The sequence below is a fragment of the Corvus hawaiiensis genome, chromosome 6 (assembly GCF_020740725.1).
Source record: "Corvus hawaiiensis isolate bCorHaw1 chromosome 6, bCorHaw1.pri.cur, whole genome shotgun sequence".
Taxonomy (NCBI): domain Eukaryota; kingdom Metazoa; phylum Chordata; class Aves; order Passeriformes; family Corvidae; genus Corvus; species Corvus hawaiiensis.
This window is the reverse complement of record NC_063218.1, coordinates 22505580-22527667: the sequence shown is the minus strand read 5'-3', so window position 1 is coordinate 22527667 and position 22088 is coordinate 22505580. Positions and strand designations below refer to the sequence as shown.

The 22088-nt window shown below is 44.2% G+C and overlaps 2 protein-coding genes across 5 annotated transcripts in view; one reads left to right on the top strand and one right to left on the bottom strand.

Moving 5' to 3' along the window:
- POMT2 (protein O-mannosyltransferase 2) overlaps positions 1-12197 on the bottom strand; it is a 38056-nt gene extending 25859 nt beyond the window's left edge. Inside the window, exons 1-9 of one of the 2 annotated variants that reach the window (XR_007204054.1) lie at positions 12077-12158; positions 11355-11439; positions 10474-10578; positions 9212-9320; positions 8103-8211; positions 6256-6415; positions 3562-3668; positions 2565-2647; positions 1392-1501 (exon numbers count right to left, since the gene is read on the bottom strand). Coding sequence is in view for 1 of the 2 variants with exons in the window: in XM_048305469.1 (XP_048161426.1) it covers positions 1392-1501; positions 2565-2647; positions 3562-3668; positions 6256-6415; positions 8103-8211; positions 9212-9320; positions 10474-10578; positions 11355-11414 (843 nt within the window). In the remaining variant the exon portion in view is untranslated. Of the gene's footprint in view, positions 1-1391; positions 1502-2564; positions 2648-3561; positions 3669-6255; positions 6416-8102; positions 8212-9211; positions 9321-10473; positions 10579-11354; positions 11440-12076 lie in introns of both variants that reach the window. The other variant, XM_048305469.1, reaches the window with a different exon arrangement.
- Positions 12198-12284: 87 nt separating this feature from the next.
- GSTZ1 (glutathione S-transferase zeta 1) lies at positions 12285-21735 on the top strand. 3 transcript variants are annotated; one of them, XM_048305470.1, is made up of 9 exons: positions 12288-12401; positions 15485-15536; positions 16116-16183; positions 17021-17101; positions 17571-17696; positions 18225-18300; positions 19126-19178; positions 20435-20484; positions 21235-21735. In XM_048305470.1, exons 1-9 carry the CDS (start codon positions 12375-12377, stop codon positions 21359-21361), a joined length of 660 nt encoding a protein of 219 aa, XP_048161427.1. In that variant the 5' UTR covers positions 12288-12374; the 3' UTR covers positions 21362-21735. The 3 variants fall into 3 exon arrangements, with proteins under 3 accessions (XP_048161430.1, XP_048161427.1, XP_048161429.1); XM_048305472.1 differs by lacking the exon at positions 12288-12401 and adding an exon at positions 14885-14943; XM_048305473.1 differs by lacking the exon at positions 17021-17101 and having other exon boundaries at positions 12285-12401.
- The last annotated feature ends 353 nt before the right edge of the window (positions 21736-22088 follow it).

Here is a 22088-nt window from a genome sequence, read left to right as displayed (position 1 = left end):
CTCTTACAGAACAGCAAGCCATGCTCTGTGCAACCCTAGCCCAGTGCCACACCTGTGCCTCCCACTCAGGTGGGAGCAGATGGCCCAGTGGGTGGGTGAGAGGCAGAACACAGAGGAGCGTCTGAGGGTGGGGAAAAAGGGAGAGCTGGAGATAGAACCTCATACCTTGAGGTCAAGCCATTAGGAGAGGAGGGAAAAGTGGAAGCAGAGAAATCACTTTTTCCTCTCTAAACCTCCTCCAAGTCCTAAATTCCCTTCTCCAGAGCCCTGAAACTACCCTAGAACCCTACTGCTGTCCTACCATTAGGGCAGGGAGCACAGGGGGAAAATCGCCATCCCTTCCCACTTTCCACAGGGAACTCCCATTAGTGTCCTCTCCAAATTGCCTTCCCCTGCTTTTAGTATCATAAAGCATGATCTGCACTCAAATTTTGCCTGTGCTTGAGCCAGTTTGGCATGACGTCTCCATATACTGTCATAAACATTATTGTCATGCTAGAGTATTAGAAATTCTGATTGTGACAAGTAGCAGGAAAAAAAGATTGAGACAAAGTTTTCACTTCTGAAAACTTCCTTCTCACCACAGAGACAGCAGGGAGTTAAAAACCAAACACTTGTGTTTCGCTGGTAACTTTCTTTCAAGGACCTCAGAACAATTTTTAGACACTAATAATCAAGCTGCAGAATACATCTTGGTAAAAGTGCAGAAGTGGCAAAGATTTGTGAAGCTTGATGATGATGGACAAAAATAAGTATTCCACTCAATGTTCGTACATCTTAATTAGAGATAGTTACATGATTTCTGATTTCTACTTTCACTTATTGCTTAATCATTTAATGAGAAGCCCTTAGTTCAGATGGTTTCCATATGGCTACATTAGCTTACAAATGTACAGTATCTAATTTAATGAGCAAAGCATTACAAATTCTTCGGTGACAGATGAAGGCAGGAAGGCACAAAGGAGAGGAATTCATGTAAGGTCACAGAGGCCAGTGGCTGGAGTAAAAACAATACACAGCAGTCCTATTCCCTTGCTTTTAATCTACAGCCAGAAGACCTGCAAGATAATGTACTTGCTTTAAACACAGTTTTACAGCCTTCCTTGAGGTAACTTTCATTATGGAAGACTATTCTGAAGTCCTCTTGGACTCCATTTATGGACACTGGTCATGCTATTATAGCAAAGCCTTGTTACTGTAGGTCACCCCTCTGGTGTAACATGGTAGGATCGCTTCAAGCCTCCTTTTTAGTTGGAGTTCCAAGCCAAGTGCACAGCTGTGGTACTGAGAGGGTAACAGATGCTGAGTAAACACATAGCTCCCATCACATTACCCCTAATGCTAAATGCAAAGGGAGTCAGTTACAGGCCATACTACCACAGCACACCAACCTGCTGCTGGCGAGACCCAATGCCTTCCGGGTACAGGTGCCAGTGGGAGTGAAGGTATCCCCCTGCCATCCGAAGGTTCTTCATTGTGACCACAGACCCATAAGCCAAATCTGCATGAGAAAGAAGGAGGAAAAAAGACATAAGGCAGCTCTCCTGTATCTCCCCCAGCTAGTCTACAGTGCTCGATTAGGCATGCACTCTCCATTGTTTTGATGAAAGTTTGTTTCCTGTTTGACAAGTTACTCCACAGGGCTCATTGCAAGCTTATCTCCCATCCCTAACCCAGATTCAGTGAAACAGTTATGTAACATTTGGCTGAAACACTTCAAACTCTCCCACTGAGTTTTAACAGAAACAGAAGTGCTAAGGCACTCTTTGGTATGTAATTTCATAATGAGAGTTTTGAGATAGCTTTCCCTAAGAGTATACAGTCAAATTAAAACACTGCTGACCCCTACAGCAATACAAGAGGGAAGGGAGGCAAGCTCAGCTACCGGATAGCAGAGCTGATACCCTGGCTTAAGACATCTTCCCTCCCAGCACGTGGGAGAACTCAGCCTTGGAAGACCTGATGCTCTTCCAGTGGCAGCTCTGGAGCAGGGAACAGGCAGAAAAAAGCTCAATTAATACCAAAGCTAAACCATATTAAAGGCTCAGTAGTCCCTAGCCAACCTGAGGACTAGGGAACAACCACAGAGCTTTCTTTTCGCTGAATTCAGATCCATTCTGAATACAACACAGCTGGACCAGTGGCACACTGTATTACACAAGTTGATAGTTTCCATTTACACATATTTTGGAAACAAAACCCACATCTGAACACTTACAAATCTAAGGTGAGCAGGACAATAATTTTTTTGTTGTCTCAAGCAATATAGAACCAAAGAATAACAAAATGCATGCACACAAGTCAAATCCCTCAAAATGGCACCTTTCCCTCCAGATGGAATATGATGAAACAGCCAGTGACCATGCACTGAACATAGTGGTATTTTCAGCCTTTTTCCTTCTCTCAATACATAAAGCTGCACAGAGGAACAGCACGGATCTGACCTCGACCATGGAAGGCATAATCCACACTGCCCTGCACTGAGTCATGGGAGACACCATTTTTATTTAAGCTCTCATGTACACTGACAACATTCAGAGTGCTTTATTCATTCGGACACTCACGCTCTGGAATGGAGACATTATGAAGATTGTTCCCAATCAGCTGGGACTGAAATGCTGAACTGAAGAAACCATCTCCAGGACCACTACAAGAGAGAGCAAAGAATGTCACAATTCGAAGTCTCACTGAACATGCATACAAACCTCTGCCATGCATCACCAAGTTGTTTTTACAGAAGAAAAATTATAAAACCAGACTAGGCATCAGAAGAAGAAGAGTGGGTGCAGTTCCCCTAGAGGTACACTTCTCTAACGTATATAATCACAGCAGATAGACACAGTCTTGCAGGAAACTGTCCAGAGCTACAAGGGCTTGAGGTCACAAAAATGTACGTGCTGGCACTGCACAAAGCACCAGAACTGTCTTTGGAAGTGTTCTTACAACACATAAATTGACCTGCTGTCAGGACAGATTTAACAAAGCCTTTCTCTGTGGCTCCTGTAGACTTATTTCTGCTAAGAGGTTAGTGGTAAGACCAGTCGACTTTAACTGGAAAATAACATTTATTTTTCTATTCTTTTTCTACAGTGAAATGCTTATTCACCTCATTTTTTAATGCTGGCATACGGAAAACATTACTTGGCCATTTTACTAGCTCTTTCCTTGTAAAAGCATCCCTTGGTTGCAGGCATTCAGAAAAGAGCCCTCCCTTCAGGCACACTCAGACTTTTTTAATCACTGCCATTTTTCAGGAATGCAATGACTTTAATTACAAAAAGACAAAGAATGGAGTTGAGACATTTTCAGGTCTCGGAAAGAAAGGAGGAAAAAAAAATGAGACAGAAAGTTTTGTTAGGTTACTTGCTTGGCATTTCAGAAAGTCTCAAGCTCAAATTTAATTTCACTGCCAGCTTGGCCAGAGTTGGGGAAGGGAATTAAACAAACACACAGCTTGTGGCTGTGCTTCTGACACTGAAAGTGGAGTACTATATAACCAAAAGCATTTAATTCAAAGCAAAGACAATTAATTCTTCTTCTGGAGAAAACATTGTGAAATACCTTCTATTTAACACTGCAAAATGAACAGCAAACATAGCCATGTAGAGGGCAAGCGGGAGCACGATGAGGCAGAGTACACGAGCCAGTAAATGCTTCCCAAACACGACCTGTAACAAACACAGCCTGGATCAAACAGTGCAGCTGCAGGAACAACTTCACTCCTTATTTCACAAGACTCTGAGCAGCAGTCCTATGGCTGGAGCTTGCTGTGCAAGAAAGCTTACCAGGCTGCAGAATTACCTCAGAAAAGCCCAGAGAGAGGTAAAAACTGAGGCAAACCTTGCTGTGTATCTCCAAAAGCTGGAGCTATGGTACCTTGAAATTTTAGGGTCATGGGAAAAAGGACAAAAACAGGCAATAGAAGAGTTTAGCATTCTGAAGTGCTGAGCATCCCTACCTTTGGCAAAGGAGGTTGGGCACCTCCCACTGAAAACACTTTGAGAGCAAGGACCTTAACTTGTTTATCAGTGGTACATATCTTGACCCAAAATCCCAGCAAAGAGATGGCTTCCAAAATAGTAACTACCAAAGCTGAGCAAGACAGCAAATGAAAATTTGCTTCCCCAATAAGTCTATGCAAATGTGAATGTAATCAGGACTTCTTGGGGACCTAGATATGTTTCACTCACAGAAATCACCTTGCTTAGCAAGAATGCTCTCACACTGCAACTTCTAGTGCTGCTCACCCAGAAGCTACAGAAAAGTCAGCAGCAAAACCTGTTCTTCAGCTGTCTCAACAGGAAAGCTGAATATTTTATTTCAACCAATTGAAAACGTGGTTTGCAAACAGATGCCCAAGAAGCTATTACATTTTCACATCCTACTGACACTGCTGGTAGTAGAGTAAATAATGTAAAATAGAGGGTGGATAATAAATAGCTGTGGAAGAAGAAAAAATATTAAATAGCAAAACCTGTATGCTAAATGCCCACACTAACTTCAAAGTGGATGAAATCAGATGCACTTGCTATTCTCTGTATTTTTTTAACATGATACCTATCATATCATTAAGCTCATAATCATCATAATCATTAAGGTAATCATTCTCCATCCCTTAGTACCAGAATCAATTAATTCAGAAGTAATAGAAAAAGCTGAACACACTGCAAAATGCGCTGAAGGTAACAAAGGAAAGAGCTGTTCAGCTCAAGTATTTCAGCAGAACACTTAATAACCACTGGACACTTGGAACAATGCTGATTGATGGTACATAACCAAATATAAGCAGTGGAGAGGCACATGAACTAACCTCCAGTTCCCTACTTAAAAAGGCCTCAAGATGCTTCAATTTTCATGACAAGGTTTTCTTTAACTAAAGATTTCAATGCAAAGTCAAAAAAGAAGAAACTGCATGTGAAAGACAGCAGTGAGCAAACCAGAACAGTGGACCAACACAAGCTGAGAATTCCAGAAATCAAGTTAGTCCCCAAAAAATTGCATGTAAATAATCATAAGTAGCTTCCTAACAAATGCAGAGATAAGTTATTCAGGCTTTCAGGAGATTAATCCTCACCTTTTTTTTTTCCCTTCTCCTCAAGCACCAAGGTTGCCAAATAGCTATTCAGAAAGCATCTACCTTCTGGAGTAAATTTCTTTACATATTCTAACACTCGAGGGTTTGCTGCCTTTGCTGCCAGCAGCACAAATGAAATCACTGTGCAGCCGTCTGCTGGCAGAAAACTTAGACATGATGGATCTGTTCTATTTCAAATGCAATTAACTGACTTTGCTCAAGAAGTGTTTCTCTGGAGTTGGAACATTGAATCTTTGCAGCCTGTATTGATTCATATTAATCAAAGAAAACATTTCACACAGCAGGAATACATAAAGTCCCCCCATGCCCCCACTGTTTATAAGACAAATGAGACAAAAACAGTAAGTGAAAGAAACAGAATTTTCAAGATTCAGAAGAGGCTGAGACAAGAGGAGAGCTGAACACCTTTTAAAAGATGTGACTGAAGAATTTGTCTTCCTGCTGGCTGCAAGACAGCAAATGGTACATCAAGGTATTTCTCCAAATAGCAGATTTCACAGTCCACAAACATAAAATGCAATATATTAGACCAGGACACTCAAACCACTACCAAATTTTTTAGGGCTTAGAAGAACTAAATGTGTGTGAATTCAAGGCTATGGCTGCCTTCTTCTTCTGGACTGGCTATGGATACTGCAAGTTGTAGAGCATTTCTATGGCTCATGATGCTCTGCATGCGCCCGTATGCAGCCCATGCCCCCTTACTCTCATGAAGCAGAGCCTGAGCTCACGCTGCTCATGCAAACTAAGTGCTGCAAGACATGCCTGTCTGCCAGGCAGCACATACTCCTTGGAAGGTCATGTAACAGTGTTGGACAACATCTTGCTTTGGGCCACTGCAAAGCCATTCCCAATGAGCATTTTTAGCTTAGACTGAAAATTCATCCAACTGGAATGGTAACAGTTTCTCTCAGGAAAAAGTAACAATCTTTCTGCTGTGCTGGTATACATTATGTCCTGCTAATATAAGTGTGCTTGGTTTTTTCCAAAAGTCTGGCAATAGTTTCTTCATTATAACCTTAATCTCTGTTTTTCATCACCCGTATCAGATGCCCCTCTTTGCTGCAGACAGAGTATCTCTGTTAGGGTTGTCAAAGACTAGGAGAATTACAAAGCAAACAAAACAAAGAAACCCTTAAAGTAAAGTCTTTGAAGCTCACCAGTGACAGGCTCAGGTTCCCCAGCAAGTCCCATAGGTCATAGATTGTGTTCAAGCCAACCAAGAGGACTACAAAAAGGCCAACAAATTTTACCCCCATTGCTCCAGCAAGGTTCACACCGGTCAGACTCAGCCAGAACCACCAGGAAGCAGAAAACGGCCTGTAGGACCAGTAGAGCAAGTCAGTAAATAAAATGATGGCTACATGAATGGGCAGCCTGCGGTCACAAAAATAAATAACAAATCAGTTACCCCACAAAATTCCAGTCCATCTTCTCAGGAGCTCATAAGGAGTGGAAAATCAAGTTTTTCATTTAGTTTAGAATCATGCACAGATATTGGTTTCAGATACAGGCTTGTGAAGCCTTGATACAGGCTTCAGGTACACTTAAGCTGGGGCAACCATAGATCTCCCATTCAAGGATGGAAACACAGACACCAGGTATAAGCTGAAATAGTAGTGTGAAGAAAGTCTGACTAGATGGAAGTTCGGAGAACAGAAACAAAAATTTTGCTCCATAAAGTGCAAACTTAGTTCTCTCAGAAATTTAAGAACATGGGGAAGAACAAGAGACAAAGAGCAGCCTCCCCTACTAAAGCAAGAAAGCCTTAGTGGAAAATATCTATCCAAAACACAAACAAAAGCAGCAGCAAAAGGCAAACAAATTATAAATTGACATAAAACTGAACCACAGAAGAGAGATGAGAAAAAATGACAGCAGAATTTAAAACCCTGTTCCTACTGATTCCTAATGTCTTGACACTTATTTTGACTAGACAAAATCCCCATGACCTGCTAAGCAACACAATACCTATAGAGTTGGCTTTTAATTTGCGGAATATCAACTACTTTGCCAACAGGATTATTTCTAAGATACGAACAATAAATTCAGGTCAAGGCACACAGAGCTGATCAAGCACTGCCCCGTAATTCAGTGCTTGCACTCCCTGGGGAACGTGATGTAGATAAGGATGGCCTTGGATAGCAGTACATGATGCTGCAGGCTGCATTTCAGCCACATGAACTGTAGACACAATAAGATTGATATGATCAGTTCTTGAACGTTTAATGAAATAAAAAACTGCTCATATATAACACAGAATTTTGAGGTTTTATGTCTTTGAATTTGGGATGCATTTCAAGGAAACTACTCTCTGCAGCCCAGCCACAAAGAAGCCTTTTGACATATTCCAATACCTATAAATCACCACCCTCTCTGGATGGTCTACAGCAAAAATCCTTAGCAACTTGACTACTTTATTCAGGATCATCCTGGCTGTATTTCCCTCTAAGTTTTTGTAGCAATTTCTCTAAATCAAGCAAATTACACTATTTACCTCAGATGGCAGGATTTTTATAGGTGCTTACAGCCACAGATAAGTTGTGTTTCTCCAGCCTGGAAACAAAGTAACTGGTTCAAGATAACAATAATTTTGCCATTAAGGACCAAGGCCTTGAATATGCTACAACCATCCTTCATTCCTCCTTCTCTGACCCATCATGTCCTTTATTAACTTTTTCCCCTGGGAAGTTTTAAAAAGCTTTAACTTTCTTGTTCCAGATTTGTGGTTCCATAAACTGCATAAACTATTTCTGCTGACATTTCCTTTCATGCTAAAGTAATCTATTTAATACTCTCTTGGTGTACCCCAGTCACAATACTTTCTCCCTAACTACACAAACCCTCACAGGAAAAATTTCTCTCCCCTACCAACAGTCATTTTCACCTTCAAATTTCCTGAAATAATCTCATTTCAGCCATTCACACATCACCAATGGCAGACATTACTTCAACTGTGTGCAAGTTGAATACCTATAGTTTAACAAAATTATCATCTGTATCTTACCTGTCTGCACAGTTGTTACATTTCACCATACTCAGAACAGCTCCCATGAGAAAGAACATTAGAATGGGATCCAGCAGAATATATTGGGACAAAGTAATACAGCCTGTATCTGCAAAGAGACACACAGCAATGTCAAAAAGACTTGCAGTTCTGAAGTGAATCTAAGATTGTGGGAATTCAGTTTCCTCAATGTAGTCAAGACAAGAAGAAGGAGGGAAATTTCAGAAACAGAAGGAGATCACAACATTTCAACTTCTACCTGGGTAACAAAAAAAAAAACCAACAAAAAAACAAAAAACAAAAACAAAACAAAACAAAAACAAAAACCAACCAACCAAACAAAAACCCAAAAAAACAAAAACAAAACCCCCCAAAAATCAAAAAAATCCACCCAAAAAAACCCAAAAACAAAAACCCAAAAAAAACCCCCCAGGCAGTACTGCAGTATCTGTGAAACGCCACTTGGAAAGTGCTGGTAACATATTCAGAGGGAGATTACAGCCAGCAATGATCTACCTATGGCACCGCCATGGTGCCAGAGGATGCCAGAGGAGAAATCATCTTGCATATGGTACCTATAAAAAAATTAATATGGTTTTGATATTTTAAGTCTCCATGCCTCAATACCTGTGTGTCCTCACAAAATCCCTATTTGGGTAACTCCATTTGCAAGGTCAATTTCTCCACTTGGCTCAATTCAACGTGGAACTTTATTAATTTATTATTGTGAACTCTTCTAAAGTAATGTAGTGGCTGTTAAACATCTCTATAATTCATATGGGAAACATCAATATTTCACTAGTGGGCAAAATCATTCCTGACCATCCACCTTATAAAAATGTTTAAAATTAAGGTGAAACCTAATCCAATACTGTGGTTATGCAAATAACAGAAGTACCTATGAACTAAACAAGACTGTAAAGTTCTCCAATTAAAAAGCCTCATATATATATATATAAAGTGGAATTACTTTGCTTCTTTGTTTTGAGAGACTTCAGAAAGTCTCTCATTAACCCAAATATCCCCTGGTTAGGTAACACATGATAATCCAGAAATTAAATTATCTGAACAGTTAAGATACTCAATTTTGCTGTAGCAGGAACACCTACCAAAAATAAGGATGAAAGCTGTGAGTAAGGCTGCTGGCAGTGACTTTGACAGTTCCAATACTGTGAGGTAGGCAAAGGGAACCAGGCAGGAGCCAAGGAATGCACAAAACTGCAGGAAAAGATCATGGGAGAAGTTATAACCCCACCCAATGTGAACAAGAGCTCACACCCTCTCCTTTCCTTCATCTTCCATACCTACAACAACAGGAGGTGCTGCAGCAGCTGAACTGAGTCACAAAGAACATCAGACAAAAGCCAACTGAACAAAGACCCTGTTCAGAGGACAGAGGCTTACTCTGTTCTGCAGAGGTGTTAGTAACAAGTCAGTCACACTCTTGCTAGACTACACCAGATATTCATAAAAGGATGTGTCAAGCAGATGCACTACACACCCACTACACACAACTTTTTTATAACAAGATACTAGATTATGAAATCTAAGAACAAAATACACCTGCACCTTATATCTTTAGCAGACCAGATTCCCCTCTCCTACATAAATAAGACCAAGGATAACTGGAGGAGAAAGAGCAGAAATCAAAACAAAAGAAAGCAAGACCACAGTAGAATTTCTTCTCTTTAATGTCTGGTTCCAGCACCTCTCCCACCTTTGGCTCAGGGAAATCTAAAACCATGAACCTCTGGAAACTAAACTAAGAAAACATGCCTTCCCAGTTTTCAGTTTTCTTTCTATTCTATTTTCTTTCTTTCTAGTAATTGGCCACTGCTTCTCCTTTTGACTTATCTGCTGTCAGTTATAAGGCTCTTGGTCTTCCTAAATACAGTACAGCCAGGGTTTCAGATAGAATACATCTCTGAATTCTGCCCTGCTGTCCCAGGCTCCATCAGCATACTCAGCTCTGTGTCACTGGTGGTGGCAAACTGCAGGTGCCAGTGGATGATCCTGGCTTTTTGATATCCTTGGCTCCTCAGTAGATTAGCCAGGCACAATGGAGTGAGAGAAGCTCAAACTCAGCAATGTTTGCTTTGCAGAACAGGCAAGATATCTATCCCATGCAGCAGTGTAATCTCACTAATTAGCAGAAAGAGTTGGCCTCAGTTTTCACCTTAGTTTCTTATCTGGCCTCTCACAGCCAGACATTAAGACTTATTCACAATAGAACCACTAATACTTTTCAAAGGAGCTTAAAGACAAGGCACCAGGCTAAATAGGCCTCTGACCTGATCAAGAAGAGCAGTTCTTATGATGTAACACTCTGTATTGGAAGGCACAGGAAAGCTAACCAGCCACAGAGCCTTACCCCTCTCATTCCTATGTAGTTGTGCTGCTCATATCGATCCCCTGGTTTTTGGAAAGGAAATGTACCATCATATCCACTAAGGTAGCCAGCAAGTCCAATCAGCATCTGAAAAGGAAAGGTGAAAAAAACTGGTCAGGAAAAATCACACTGGAGGAAGAAGTATCCAAGCTAGCAGCACACAAGATTTTTATAGAAGCCACATTGATCCAGAGGACAAATAATTCAGACACATCATCCAAAAAAGAGTTTATTTACAGGAATCACATGCATACATATTGCCCTTTGTCTAAGGCAAAATCAGAATTATTTTGGCTACAGTCTATAAGGATGACTGCAAGCTCAAGAAAAATACCAAGTGTGGAATTGAGCAGAGAGAATTCTGTAGTCTCCCATAGCTCCCTATCCCTTTAGTTTCAGGAGACTCAGTCTGAAAGGAAGATAACCTTGACGAGGCAGGAGGACGCACCTTCATCCACACTACACACTGTTGCTAAAACAAGTTCATTTACAGAACAGGAAATCAGTGCCCTCAGGATACTTTGAGGAAGGCATCTCATCTGCTCACAAGTTATCAGGAACTGTTTGCTTCCTTTAAAATGTAGGCTTCTATTACATATGCCCTCCAAGTGTCACATTGATTTTTTCATGTTGAACCTTTCAAAAACCCAACATGCAATATTGTTTGGTTTTCTTACATTAGAAGCATTTTTGTGAAGACAAAACGTTGCAAGTTGAGGCTCTGGACACAGAATGCAAATTGTTATGATGTTAACAACAGTTAGGAAAGACTTTGTTGTTCACACCCTTTGGCCAGAAGGCAGCCAGACTTTTATTGGCCCACTCCTGTGGCTTCTAAAACATGTAACAGAAAAGCAGTTTACCTTCCCCAAAGGAGGATGGACATCAAAGAAGAAGGTTCGATTAATGTAGTAACTTCCCATCTTCCCAAAATGAGTTTCATCCCAACTGCAAAAAACACACCAACAAAACACAAACCACAATAGCCAATCTGCTATAACGCTGAAGACAGTAAAAGAAAAAAAAAAATACCCAGGAATGTGTTTTTACTTATGCTTTTTATAGTACAGGGGGTTACTGCCATACATTCCATATGAGACAATGTGTTATACTCAGTGGGAAATCATGGACAGCATTTCAACCATTCTAGGAAAGGTCCTTTTTTAAAAGAGTTTGATATTATCACTCCAAAACCTCTGGTTTGCCCTTTTGATTCCAAATTGACCTTAGGTTAAAAAGTCAGCCTGCTACACACAGATCCCCAAAATCTCCCCGGGACCCGGTGCCCTCTCTGCAGCACGTCCCGAGAGCAGCGGGGAGCGGCGCAGGACCCGGGCCGGACCAGCCTGAAAGCGCAGCGCTTCCTCGTGGCCCTCACTGCCGCGGTCCCGTCCCTCCACCTGCCCGGGATAAACAGGGATCCCTCCCACGCCGGACGTGGCCGCGGCGGGGAAGGGGCGCGGGCCGGGCGTCAGGGCGCAGTCCCGGCCGCTGTGGCCGAGAGGAGGCGGACACGCACCCACCCGCACCCCGGGGCTCGGGCAGTGCCCGGCCGGAGGGGCGAACGCCCCGCCCCGGCCCGTACCAGACGTGCGGCGGTTCCCGCAGGCGGTGGAAGCGGGAGGCGAAGCTGAGGAGGGTGACGAGGGCCAGCGCGGCCGGGCGGGTCGCGGCGGGCGGGGCGGCGGGACGCGCCGGCCCCCTCGGCCCCCGGCGGGGCTCCCGCTGGCGCGGCGGCATCCGCGGGGATCCGCCGCGCGCTGCACCGCGCCGGGCGCGGCGCATCCTGGGCACGGAGCGCGGGGCATGCCGGGGGATGCAGTCCCGGGGATGCGGTGCCGGGCAGCTGCCGGGCAGCCGCCGAGCCCTGAGCGGAGGCCGGGATGGCAATGAGCGCTGCCGCCGCCAAGGTACGCGGCGCTGGCTCCGCTCTCCCCGCGGGGCGGGAGGGGAGCGGGGGGCGATGCCGGAGCCACAGCCGGCGGGAGTGGGGCTTGGGGCGGCGGCTCTCCGCCTTCGGCCTGAGCGGGCCTCGCTCGGTTCGGCCCTGTCGCCGGCCGTGGCGGCTGACAGGGACCGCGGCCACGATCGGCTTCTGGTGCCCCGGCATCCCGGGAAGCCCGGGATGGCGGTTCCCAGGAGGAGTCCACCCCCGCGCACAGCGCCTCTGCTGCCCCGGTCTGCACCCGGGTCTCTGTCGCAGTGGAAAGCAAGGAATTAACCCCATGCTAAATAAAATGCTTTAGCGTGCTAATGCTTTTAGCGGTGGTGCTTACTAACCATATTTTATTCGCCTGCACTGTTCACACCAAGTCCTGCTGCAGAGATACTGAGAATTTAGGAGCAAATCTGTTATTTCTGCCTTACATTTGAACCCAGCAGAGTCTAAGCAGTACCTTTCAGACACCGAGGTGTCCCCTACCCTAGTCCCCAAGGAGCAAGCAGTCTATGTGTGCAGGCTGCTGGGCTTGATGGCTCTCAGGAAAGGTGAGAGATTTGGCCTTTCCAAGTGCATCCCGTATATCACCTGGAAAGAGGTGGTATCCAGAGGAGACCATACTGAAGAAGACAGGAAACCTGAGAGGTCAACACAAAGTTTGGAGTGTTTCTTCCATCTTTCACAACAGTGAAATGCATTTCCCAAACCTTTACTCTGGACTGGTATTTAAGCCCAAACTTTCCTCACTGATTGCCAGAAATGAAAACAGAACCAAACCAGAAATTGCAGTAGACACCAAGAAAATGCTGTCCTCCTGCTATCATCCCAGCTCCAACCAGTCTAAACTGCAGGTTTTGGGGATTTTATCCCACAGGGTTGTAAATGCAGGAAGTTCGTTCCTGATACTTCTCTGGCCCACGCTCAGCATTTCCTCTGAGGAAGATACAGTGTCACTCTGGGACCTGCCTACTGAGGACAAAACATTTCTGCTGTCTCTAGTCTTGACTTAGCTGATTATTTTTGCCTGTGATCTGCCCTGCTGCTGGGAGCAAAACAGCATGAACTCAGGAGATCACTCCAGGCCCACAGCCTCTGGAGACAGTTCCCAGCTGAATGATGGGTTGGTTTCCATGTTCTTTTTGGTGAAATCCCCCAGGCCCTTGAAATTACAGAGCAAGGCAATTATCTTAGCACAGTTTATTCCAAATGATAGCACAGGCTGTAAAAACAAAAAAAGAACTGCAGAGAGGATCAGGAGAAATGTCTCTGCCAGCTGAGAGGCCAGAGTCCAAAACATGTAGTGAAGGACATAAATTTCTGAGCCAAAAAACCATTAGCAAGGTGCTCAGGAAAAGCTAGTAAAATCAGTGTCTCATGAATGCTCTGCTTCTCTTTTGAAGCCATCGTTTCTGTTTCTTTCCCTGCAACTCCGCAGGCTAGACATTTGAAAAACGAACATAGCTGATACTTCTAATGCCCTGATCGCAGGAGCAGAGAATTTAAGAAAATCAGTAAATACTTTGTCCACTCAAGTGTTACCAGTACTGCCATCACTTTCCTCTCAGTTATAAGTAATTTTCCAGTAAATCTGATTAATTTAGTCAAAGACATACCTCATTTAAAGTTATTTGAACCAATCTAAACTGTAAGAGAAGCATCAAGTTTACAAAGAGGACTGGAGCACAAAGATTCTCTGTCTCTCTCTGGTTTTCTGTTGACAGACTATTATTGGGCTTTCTTTTTCCCTGCTTTCTTTTGTCTTGTTGCCAGTCTCTGGAAAAATTTTTATGCATTTTGGGAGGGTAGAGACACAGAGAGATTCATGGCATGTCATGGGATCTGTGTAAGCAAGGAGAGACATGATTACAGGTTTATTTAGAGACGTACATGACTACTAACCTCCTGTGTGGAAAGAAAAGACCAGGACACATAAAAAAGAAATATTTTTATTTTGCACAAAGTTGGCCTAGGAGCAGAGTAACAACTACTCCCACATTTGCAATGTAGAAAATCCCCTGCAGTGGCCAGTAGTGGTGGGAGGAGGGCTACAGCAGCACACTAAGGAATCTCCCTGCAAAGGTAGCCCATTCCAGGAGCTAACAGTCATTCCTTAGTGAAACAGAAATTCTGCATGCAGCTTTGGTTTTCTTGCTTTGTTCTCCATGGTTAGATTTCTGCATTGGCAACTGGTGACAGCCTGGGAGGCTCTCTAGATACCTTGTTTCTGGATGAAAAGCTACAGAAATAAGAATGGTTCCCAAATGTCCTTCCAAGCTTAAATCTTGTTAATGGTTTTGATATCAGGGCTGGGAGAGGGTGACTGCAGTGACTGCAGGATTGAATCTGACTGGCTGGCTTTTGTGTCCTGGGCACAGCCTGGGGGGCACAGTCGTTTCCTGATTGGTTTTAGGAGAGAAGCCTTCCCCCATTCCAGCTGAGTTAAAAGGGAAAACACAGAGGTGGTTTTTATTTTGTGGAGGTGACTGCACACACTTACCATGGCATCTGAAAAGGTGAGAGTTTGGCCAGGGTGGAAGCATCTGGGAAAGCTGCCTCAGTGTTATCGTTCAGGTAGAGATGAATTACCTGTCTTTGTGGCTTTCGTCTCAAACAGCAGAGAAGCTCTTCTTATTTGGAAAGAGTTCTGGCTTTTCCCTGCATGGCTGGAAAAGCTAGTTCATGCCATGCAAATACCCAGTGCAGGTGCTTGGCACAATCAGTGCAGAAATAGTTTCAGAAATCTAAGACGGGATAGAAGTTAGCAATATTGGATAGGGACAAAGAAGGAAGCTTTATAGGGAATAATTTCAAGGTCAGTCATGTACTGCTGGAAACATCAGGTGCAACTGAATAACCAGAAGGCTATTATGAGAGTGATGCTACCTGTATGCCCAAATCAGGAACAGTTACTTTCAGAAAGAAGCCCTCTCTCCTCCAAACATTGCTCTTCCCTGTCTTAGAGTTCCTGAAATGACTTCTGCTCATGCATTCTTCTCCTTACATACAATACTCTGGTGCTCCCAGCATATAACCCTTTCATCTTTCTCTTCTCAGCCGATACTTTACAGCTATTTCCGAAGTTCCTGTTCTTGGAGAGTGCGAATCGGTAAGATTCAGTGTTGATCTCCCTTTTTTTGTCCCAGTATTGCAGTATCCTGCCCTTCACTAACCCAATTAATCAATCACTTATTAACAGAGGTCAGCAAGCATGAACCTGGAACAGTGAGACATCTCCCCACAGGGAGGGAGGGGGACACTGCAGCTTACCTGGGGCAAGAGGAATAGAGGGGAACAGATAAGAGGGCTTCATGATACCACCTCAGACTCTGGCCTGCCCAGGTCTTGAGAGCTAAGCAGGGCTGGGAATGGTCCCTACTTGTACTGAGACAGAAAGGTTTTACATGTAAGCACATGGCCTCCTGCCCTCTATAAGCTGAATCAGGAAGGGCTGTGCTGCAAAGAGCTGCAACAGGTATTTTGAAAAATGCAGTGGTTTTGCCAGGACTGATCTTTAGTACTTTGGTCCTTCATTTGCCAGAGCACTGTCTTCTCAGTGGACTTAGGCCACCCTCCTTGAGGGATAGGGTCTTTTCTCAAATGTAGATGCTAACATTTCCCTGAGCCCATTACCAGTGAAACTGGTCCCAGTGTACCTGTCTGAAGCTATACACTCTGCTCTCCCTAGCACTGGCTCTGAAAGGAATTTCTTATGACCTGGTCCCAGTGAACCTCATTAAGGATGGAGGACAGCAGGTAAGGATAAAGATACCACTGCTCTCTCCAGGGGTACTGAACTTAGGGATCATTAGGAGACTTGGAATTAGCACTAGAAAGCTCACAGGCAAAGTTACTGAATTCCTCACCACTTCTCTGTAATTAATAGTTGCTTTCAGCCAGTATTCCTTGGCATGTGAAACAGAAGGAGAATATGACTGCAGGAGACTAGAGGCTTTTTCCTCCCTCAAATATTTGTGACTGAATCCGTAAGGCCAAAGATCTTTTGCTCTTGCTTACTGATACAACCGAATATATCTGGAGCACAGACTTCAGAGAAGCTGCACTGCACTTTAAACAGACTCGGCCTCATTCAATTAGCACCAGAAAGTGCATGGAGGCAGGGGTAGGGGCTGTCCAAAGGATGCTAAATGATATTGCAGAGGGCTGTAAAGGGCCTGGCAAAAGGAAGAGGTGGGTTGCTGAAAGAGATCTTCACTGAGACCTTACTTGGGGGTCCATAGGAGGGAGTTGTGCACCTCATAGTACCACCAGCTCAATGGGCTGGTATGGGTTTGGAGAGAACTAGGACAGTAATGGTGGTACTGACGCAGGACCACCCATTCTGGGCATTGCAGTGATGCTTTGTCAAGAGATAAGGCAGTCTGGCCCTGGATGCAGTGATCCCTGAGCCCCAGTGAGAGCTTGCTGTAGGCTAATAGTACATAATAGTGCATAATTTCCTGCAAAGATTAGTATTAAGGCAGAGAGAAAAAAAGAGTTAGAAAAAAAATTTGGTAACAGGATTCTGGGAGAAGAAAACAAGGAAGAAGAATTTCTTATTGCTGTAGAGTAATCTCAGGTTTGTTTCCACAGTTTTCTGCTGAATTCAAGGCACTGAATCCAATGCAGCAAGTCCCAGCCTTGAAAATTGATGGCATCACCATTTCTCAGTCAGTGAGTTATCAGCCACATCCCTGTTAACCTTTCACTGCAGCCTGCTGTGCAATCTGGATGGGATGGCTTTGCCCCGTCTTTCTCCCCAGAGCTCGCATCTATACATTGGAAAAGAGATGGCATTTATGATCCCTCTTGGGAACAGAAATAGCACGTAGTCCCTGACGGGAAACTACTGTCAAGGATTTAAGTTCAGTTCTGCTTTGGTTCATAACTCCTCCTTTCAGTGAGCAGTTTGTAGTCTGACTTCGATGGCTGTTTCATGGTTTGCCAGAAATTACAGCTGGACCAAATGACAACAAGGTCACAAGCAGATGTCAGAGGGGTTATTCTGTTCCTTGGATTGGTAACAAACTGCATTCAAAACCTGTTGCATTCTCTTGGATCAGCTCCCCTTTCCCAGGTGTCCAGGATGTGAAGTTTTCCTTGGCTCTCCAATAACCTCCCATTATCTCTTTGTTCATTACAGCTAGCTATAATTAATTACCTAGAAGAGACACATCCTAACCCCAGGCTCCTGCCCCAAGATCCAAAGAAAAGAGCCCAAGTCAGAATGATCGCTGATCACATTGCCTCTGGCATTCAACCACTCCAGGTACTGCCTAGTCAGATCCATGCAAATGGGAAAATTAGAAAGGATTTGTGTCTCTGACATGCTCGGTCTCCTTAAATTGTTGCCAGCCAACTGGGTGGCAGAACTTCAGACTGCTGTGCTAGCAGATCAAATGTGCTTAACCTCTGCCTCATCTGCCAATGGCAACAATACAGTATTTCCAACACAACAAATCCTATAGCACCCAAGGGTTCTTTCCAGAAAGAGCTGAATCCATATAGTTTTACTGCTGGGTCTAGGACATTTTAGGAAAAAGAGAATTGAGCAACCCAGAAGGAAGAGGCAAAGGGATACCCTGGCAACTGTTACAGAAGGGTAGTGCCAAGAGAAAGATACACCAGGATGCATGATTCAGTGAAGGTGAGGTCAGGGCTGACCCCACCAACTGAACTCAGGCCAGTGATTCAGCCTTGGCAAGTCCTCATCTCCCCTCTCCTCCACAGGATGACACAGTGGGCAAGATCCAGCCAGCAGCAGTCATCTAACTTGGAGATTGCTTTGCCTTCACAGAACCTGAGTGTCCTCAAACAAATGGGGGAGAAAAAAATGGAATGGGCTCAGAACTGTATCGCGTCTGGCTTTCAAGGTACATCCTGCATCCAAAATGATCAGCATTTTGGCTGACCTTACAAAATGCTGCACCACTGGCATTCTACTTGCCTCTTCAAGTAGAACCACAGATCTTCCTAGGCTGGTGTGCTGGGGTCCTGCCTTGCTGGCAGAGACAGTGCTCTTCCTGCCCAGAGTCCCTTGTCCAGGACTGGTAGCTTCCCAGGATCTCAGAGGAAAGATGTCCACAGAACACTTCCTTTGCTGTACATGGAAGAGGGGAAGCCTGGGGCCATCCTGCACACTGCAGCAGTTGATTAATTCTGAAGTGTAAGGGCTCACAGCACTTCTAAAGTGCTACTTATATATATATATATATATATGCTTTTGTAATCTGACATCTAATGGCAAACTCCCACAGAGTCTAGCAAGTAGTAGAGGATTTCTTGGCCTCTTTGAGAGAAATGGTGCTTTTTTTTCCTCAAAACCCTTTCCCCCATGTGCTGCAATGACAGGCCCACCTTCACTTTGCACAGACACAAACTGACTGAACCTTTGTATTTTTTCCCGTCCCCAATCACATATTTCTACATTATCCTCGTAGTATTTCAGGTGCATTGTCTGAAGCAGCTGAAATCACCCTGAGCCCAAAAAAGCTGAAGTACTTTTTCAGTCCTAAAAGACTCCCATAACTATACTAAGATTTATGTTTTTTCTAGTTTTTTGTCCCAAATTTCTCATTTTTCATACTCTGCTCAGGGTTAAGATGCCCTCATTCATATTCCCAGTCTAGAAAGTGTTTGGTGTCCCTTTCAATTTGAGTTTCCAATGCCTCACTCCAGTGTACCACCTCTCTTGACAGCACTGGAGCAGATTCTGCAGCATACTGCTGGACGCTATTGTGTGGGGGATGAAGTAAGTATCTGAGAGAGCCCTGTGTGCCACTGCAGAACTGAAAACCCCAGTATCTTCCCCTAAAATAGGAAAGAAAAGGAGTTGAGGAGACAAGAACACAACCCCATCCAGTGTCTAGAATTACATGCAGTGCCTTCACCATAACAAAAAACAGCTGCATGGATCCTACTTAGGCCATTACTGACTGGCAGAGAGTTATGGAGATGTTTACTTGTCCCTGCCTATAACCTGCTGATGGCCAGATAATGCAGCTGTATCTAGGATCTGGCTGGTACTAGAGGGTGTGGGAGAAGATGATACATCATTTCATCCTTATGGGATTTGGACTTCAAAGTGACCTGTCATAGGGGCAAAGCTTGGCTCAAGAAACATAGGTTCAGTTCTTAGCTCTGTTCTATGGAACCTCTAACCAACTTGTATTTTTCTGTTCTGATTATCCAGTTTTAATATGGATGGATTTCACAGAGCTCACATAAAAGCTGTACTGACCCTCACCATGCAGCTCAGGCCTCTTCCATTTATTAGTTCTGCTGCCAGGCAAAAGATCTTTCCTATAAAAGCCTCAGAAGAAAGGAAGGCTCTTGCAATATCCTGGGATGCAGAGGATTGTCTAGTAGCAGCCTTGGTAGGCAAAGGCTACTTACAAGATCTAGTGTTGGAGAGTAACATGTGCTCTGAGAGGCACCCAAGGGCTTTGTGACCTTGGGAGCAGGGGAGGGGCAGCTGCCTCTGTCTGTGCAGATAGGCAGCCAGCAGGAAGGCTGTCCTTGAGTCTTCCTTTCAGACTGCAAGTCTCTGAGCCTGTGTGCAGAGGCCCTATCACATATCAAGTCTTGACATTGGCAGGACCTGCTCAATATTCCTGCAGTGCAAACAAACAAAATTTACTTATCTTTTCCCGGCCATGCAAACACCCCCTTTTCCTACATCACCTCCCTCTGCAGCTTGCCAGCAGACCTGTTTGCTCAGAGGCAGTTGCCATGGAAGCACAGTGTCCTTAAGGTCATAATGATCAGCTGGTAAATATAAAGCTCCCTAAAAGCTAATGGCTTCTACTAGTGACTGTTACGAAGTTCTTTTACTTGTACTGTTGCTGTATTATTAATGCTGAATTAAAGAATTAGATCATCATGACAACTCCTCTGTACTGGCTGATAAAATAATTTCTATCTTGGTCTCAAAGCGTGCCACCACTGGGAAGTGTGATGGGACAGGCTCTGAGTTACTCTAACCCCTTTTCTCTTCTACGTTTGCAGGTTTCCATGGCTGATCTGTGTTTAGTGCCTCAAGTTGCCAATGCTGAAAGGTAATTAGGGCTAAGCTTGAGGTGTTCTTCAACACACCTACTTAGGCTGGGCTGTCAGAGCTTACCTTCTGCTGCTCCTTGTGCCTGTTAGAAAGTATCCCTTCTGCCTGCCCTATCCACTTACATTTCTTCTTTTCATGAATTCTCCTATTTCATAAATACTGTCTCTTTTGGAAATAAGGCTCTGTGGTCTCCTCTTAGAGGCCCCTGGGGAAACCTGATCTATGTCCTTAGAAAAGCTGAGGTTGCCCACACTCCACATTCTCTGTCCCTGTTTGCTCTATTCTTACACTGCACACAGGAGGAAAAGATGAATCAGACTTTATTTGTTTAAAGCCTTAAACCCATACCAGTGGCTGCATGATTCCCAGGAAAAGCAGTGTCTTCTTATCTTGTGCTGCACACTACATAAAAGCCTGGTGAAGATCACGTAATCACAGAACCACTGGGGTTGGAAGGGAATTCTGGAGGGCATCCAGTCCAATTTCCCTGCTAGAGGAAGTGGCACAGGATTGCATCCAGCTGGGTTTTGAGTATTTGTAGAGAAAGAGACTTTACAACCTGTCCAGACACTGATTAATCTTTCTAGCATTTGTTTTTAAACTCACAAGGATGAACCTTTTCTGTTAGTGTAAATGCCTGTGAGACTCTCCCACACTAGGCAGGCCTATCACACTGCTCTGCACTTCTGCTCACTGCTGCACTGGCTCTCCAACTCATAGTACTTCACAAATTCTTTTCCTTTTGCAGATTCAAAGTGGACATGGGTCCATACCCCACAATAACCAGAATAAACAAAGCTCTCCTGGAGTTAGAGGCCTTCAAAATAAGCCACCCTTCCCGGCAGCCAGATACTCCTGCAGAGCTGCGAGCTTGAAGCCTTTCTACTCATTAAATCTAGAAAGCTGATGTGATAAAGAAGACAACACCTACAGTTTGAGTAGGACTTCAGTGCCAGTAGGAATACCTAGTACTATTGTCTTCCTTTCATCTGGATGGTAAGAAGGACAGAGAGCCTAGAAATAGCGTGGATGACTTACAGGAGCTATGCCTGTGCTGGAACACCTGCAGCTACTAGTTTTTTATATCTAGTCTATCTCCATGAAGCAGATTAAAGCAGAAGTTCCCTCTGTATGGCTTTGGGTTGGGGAATGTGGCCACAAACAACTGTGAGGCATTGAGCCAATTCTGTATTCCCCACAGGGGCTACTTCTTTCTACCATCTACATAAAGAGCATCAGGCAATCTGTACACAGTGTGCTTATCCTTGCAGCTGCCTCAGAGCCACAGCACAGTCATCAGTTCCATGGATACAAACAATGAGATCTAGTCTCTGATAGAAGATAGCTTAACCCTTGCTGGGGTCTTGAAGGAGCCAAGTCAGCAGCTCTGTTACCCCTTGCAAGAACAAGAGCAGTCGCACGGAATTTATAAAAGGTCGGCCTAGAGCAAAGCTAGGTGATTGTGCCATAGACAGCAAGGCACAGCCAGCTCTCTCCCCTACACTGAAAATTACGTTCTCTTCTTTTGCCCATCCTCGGATACGGCTCTAGGTGTTTTCCTAGTTTTCAGCTGCAGACTGTTGTCCAAGGGAATCCCACCCC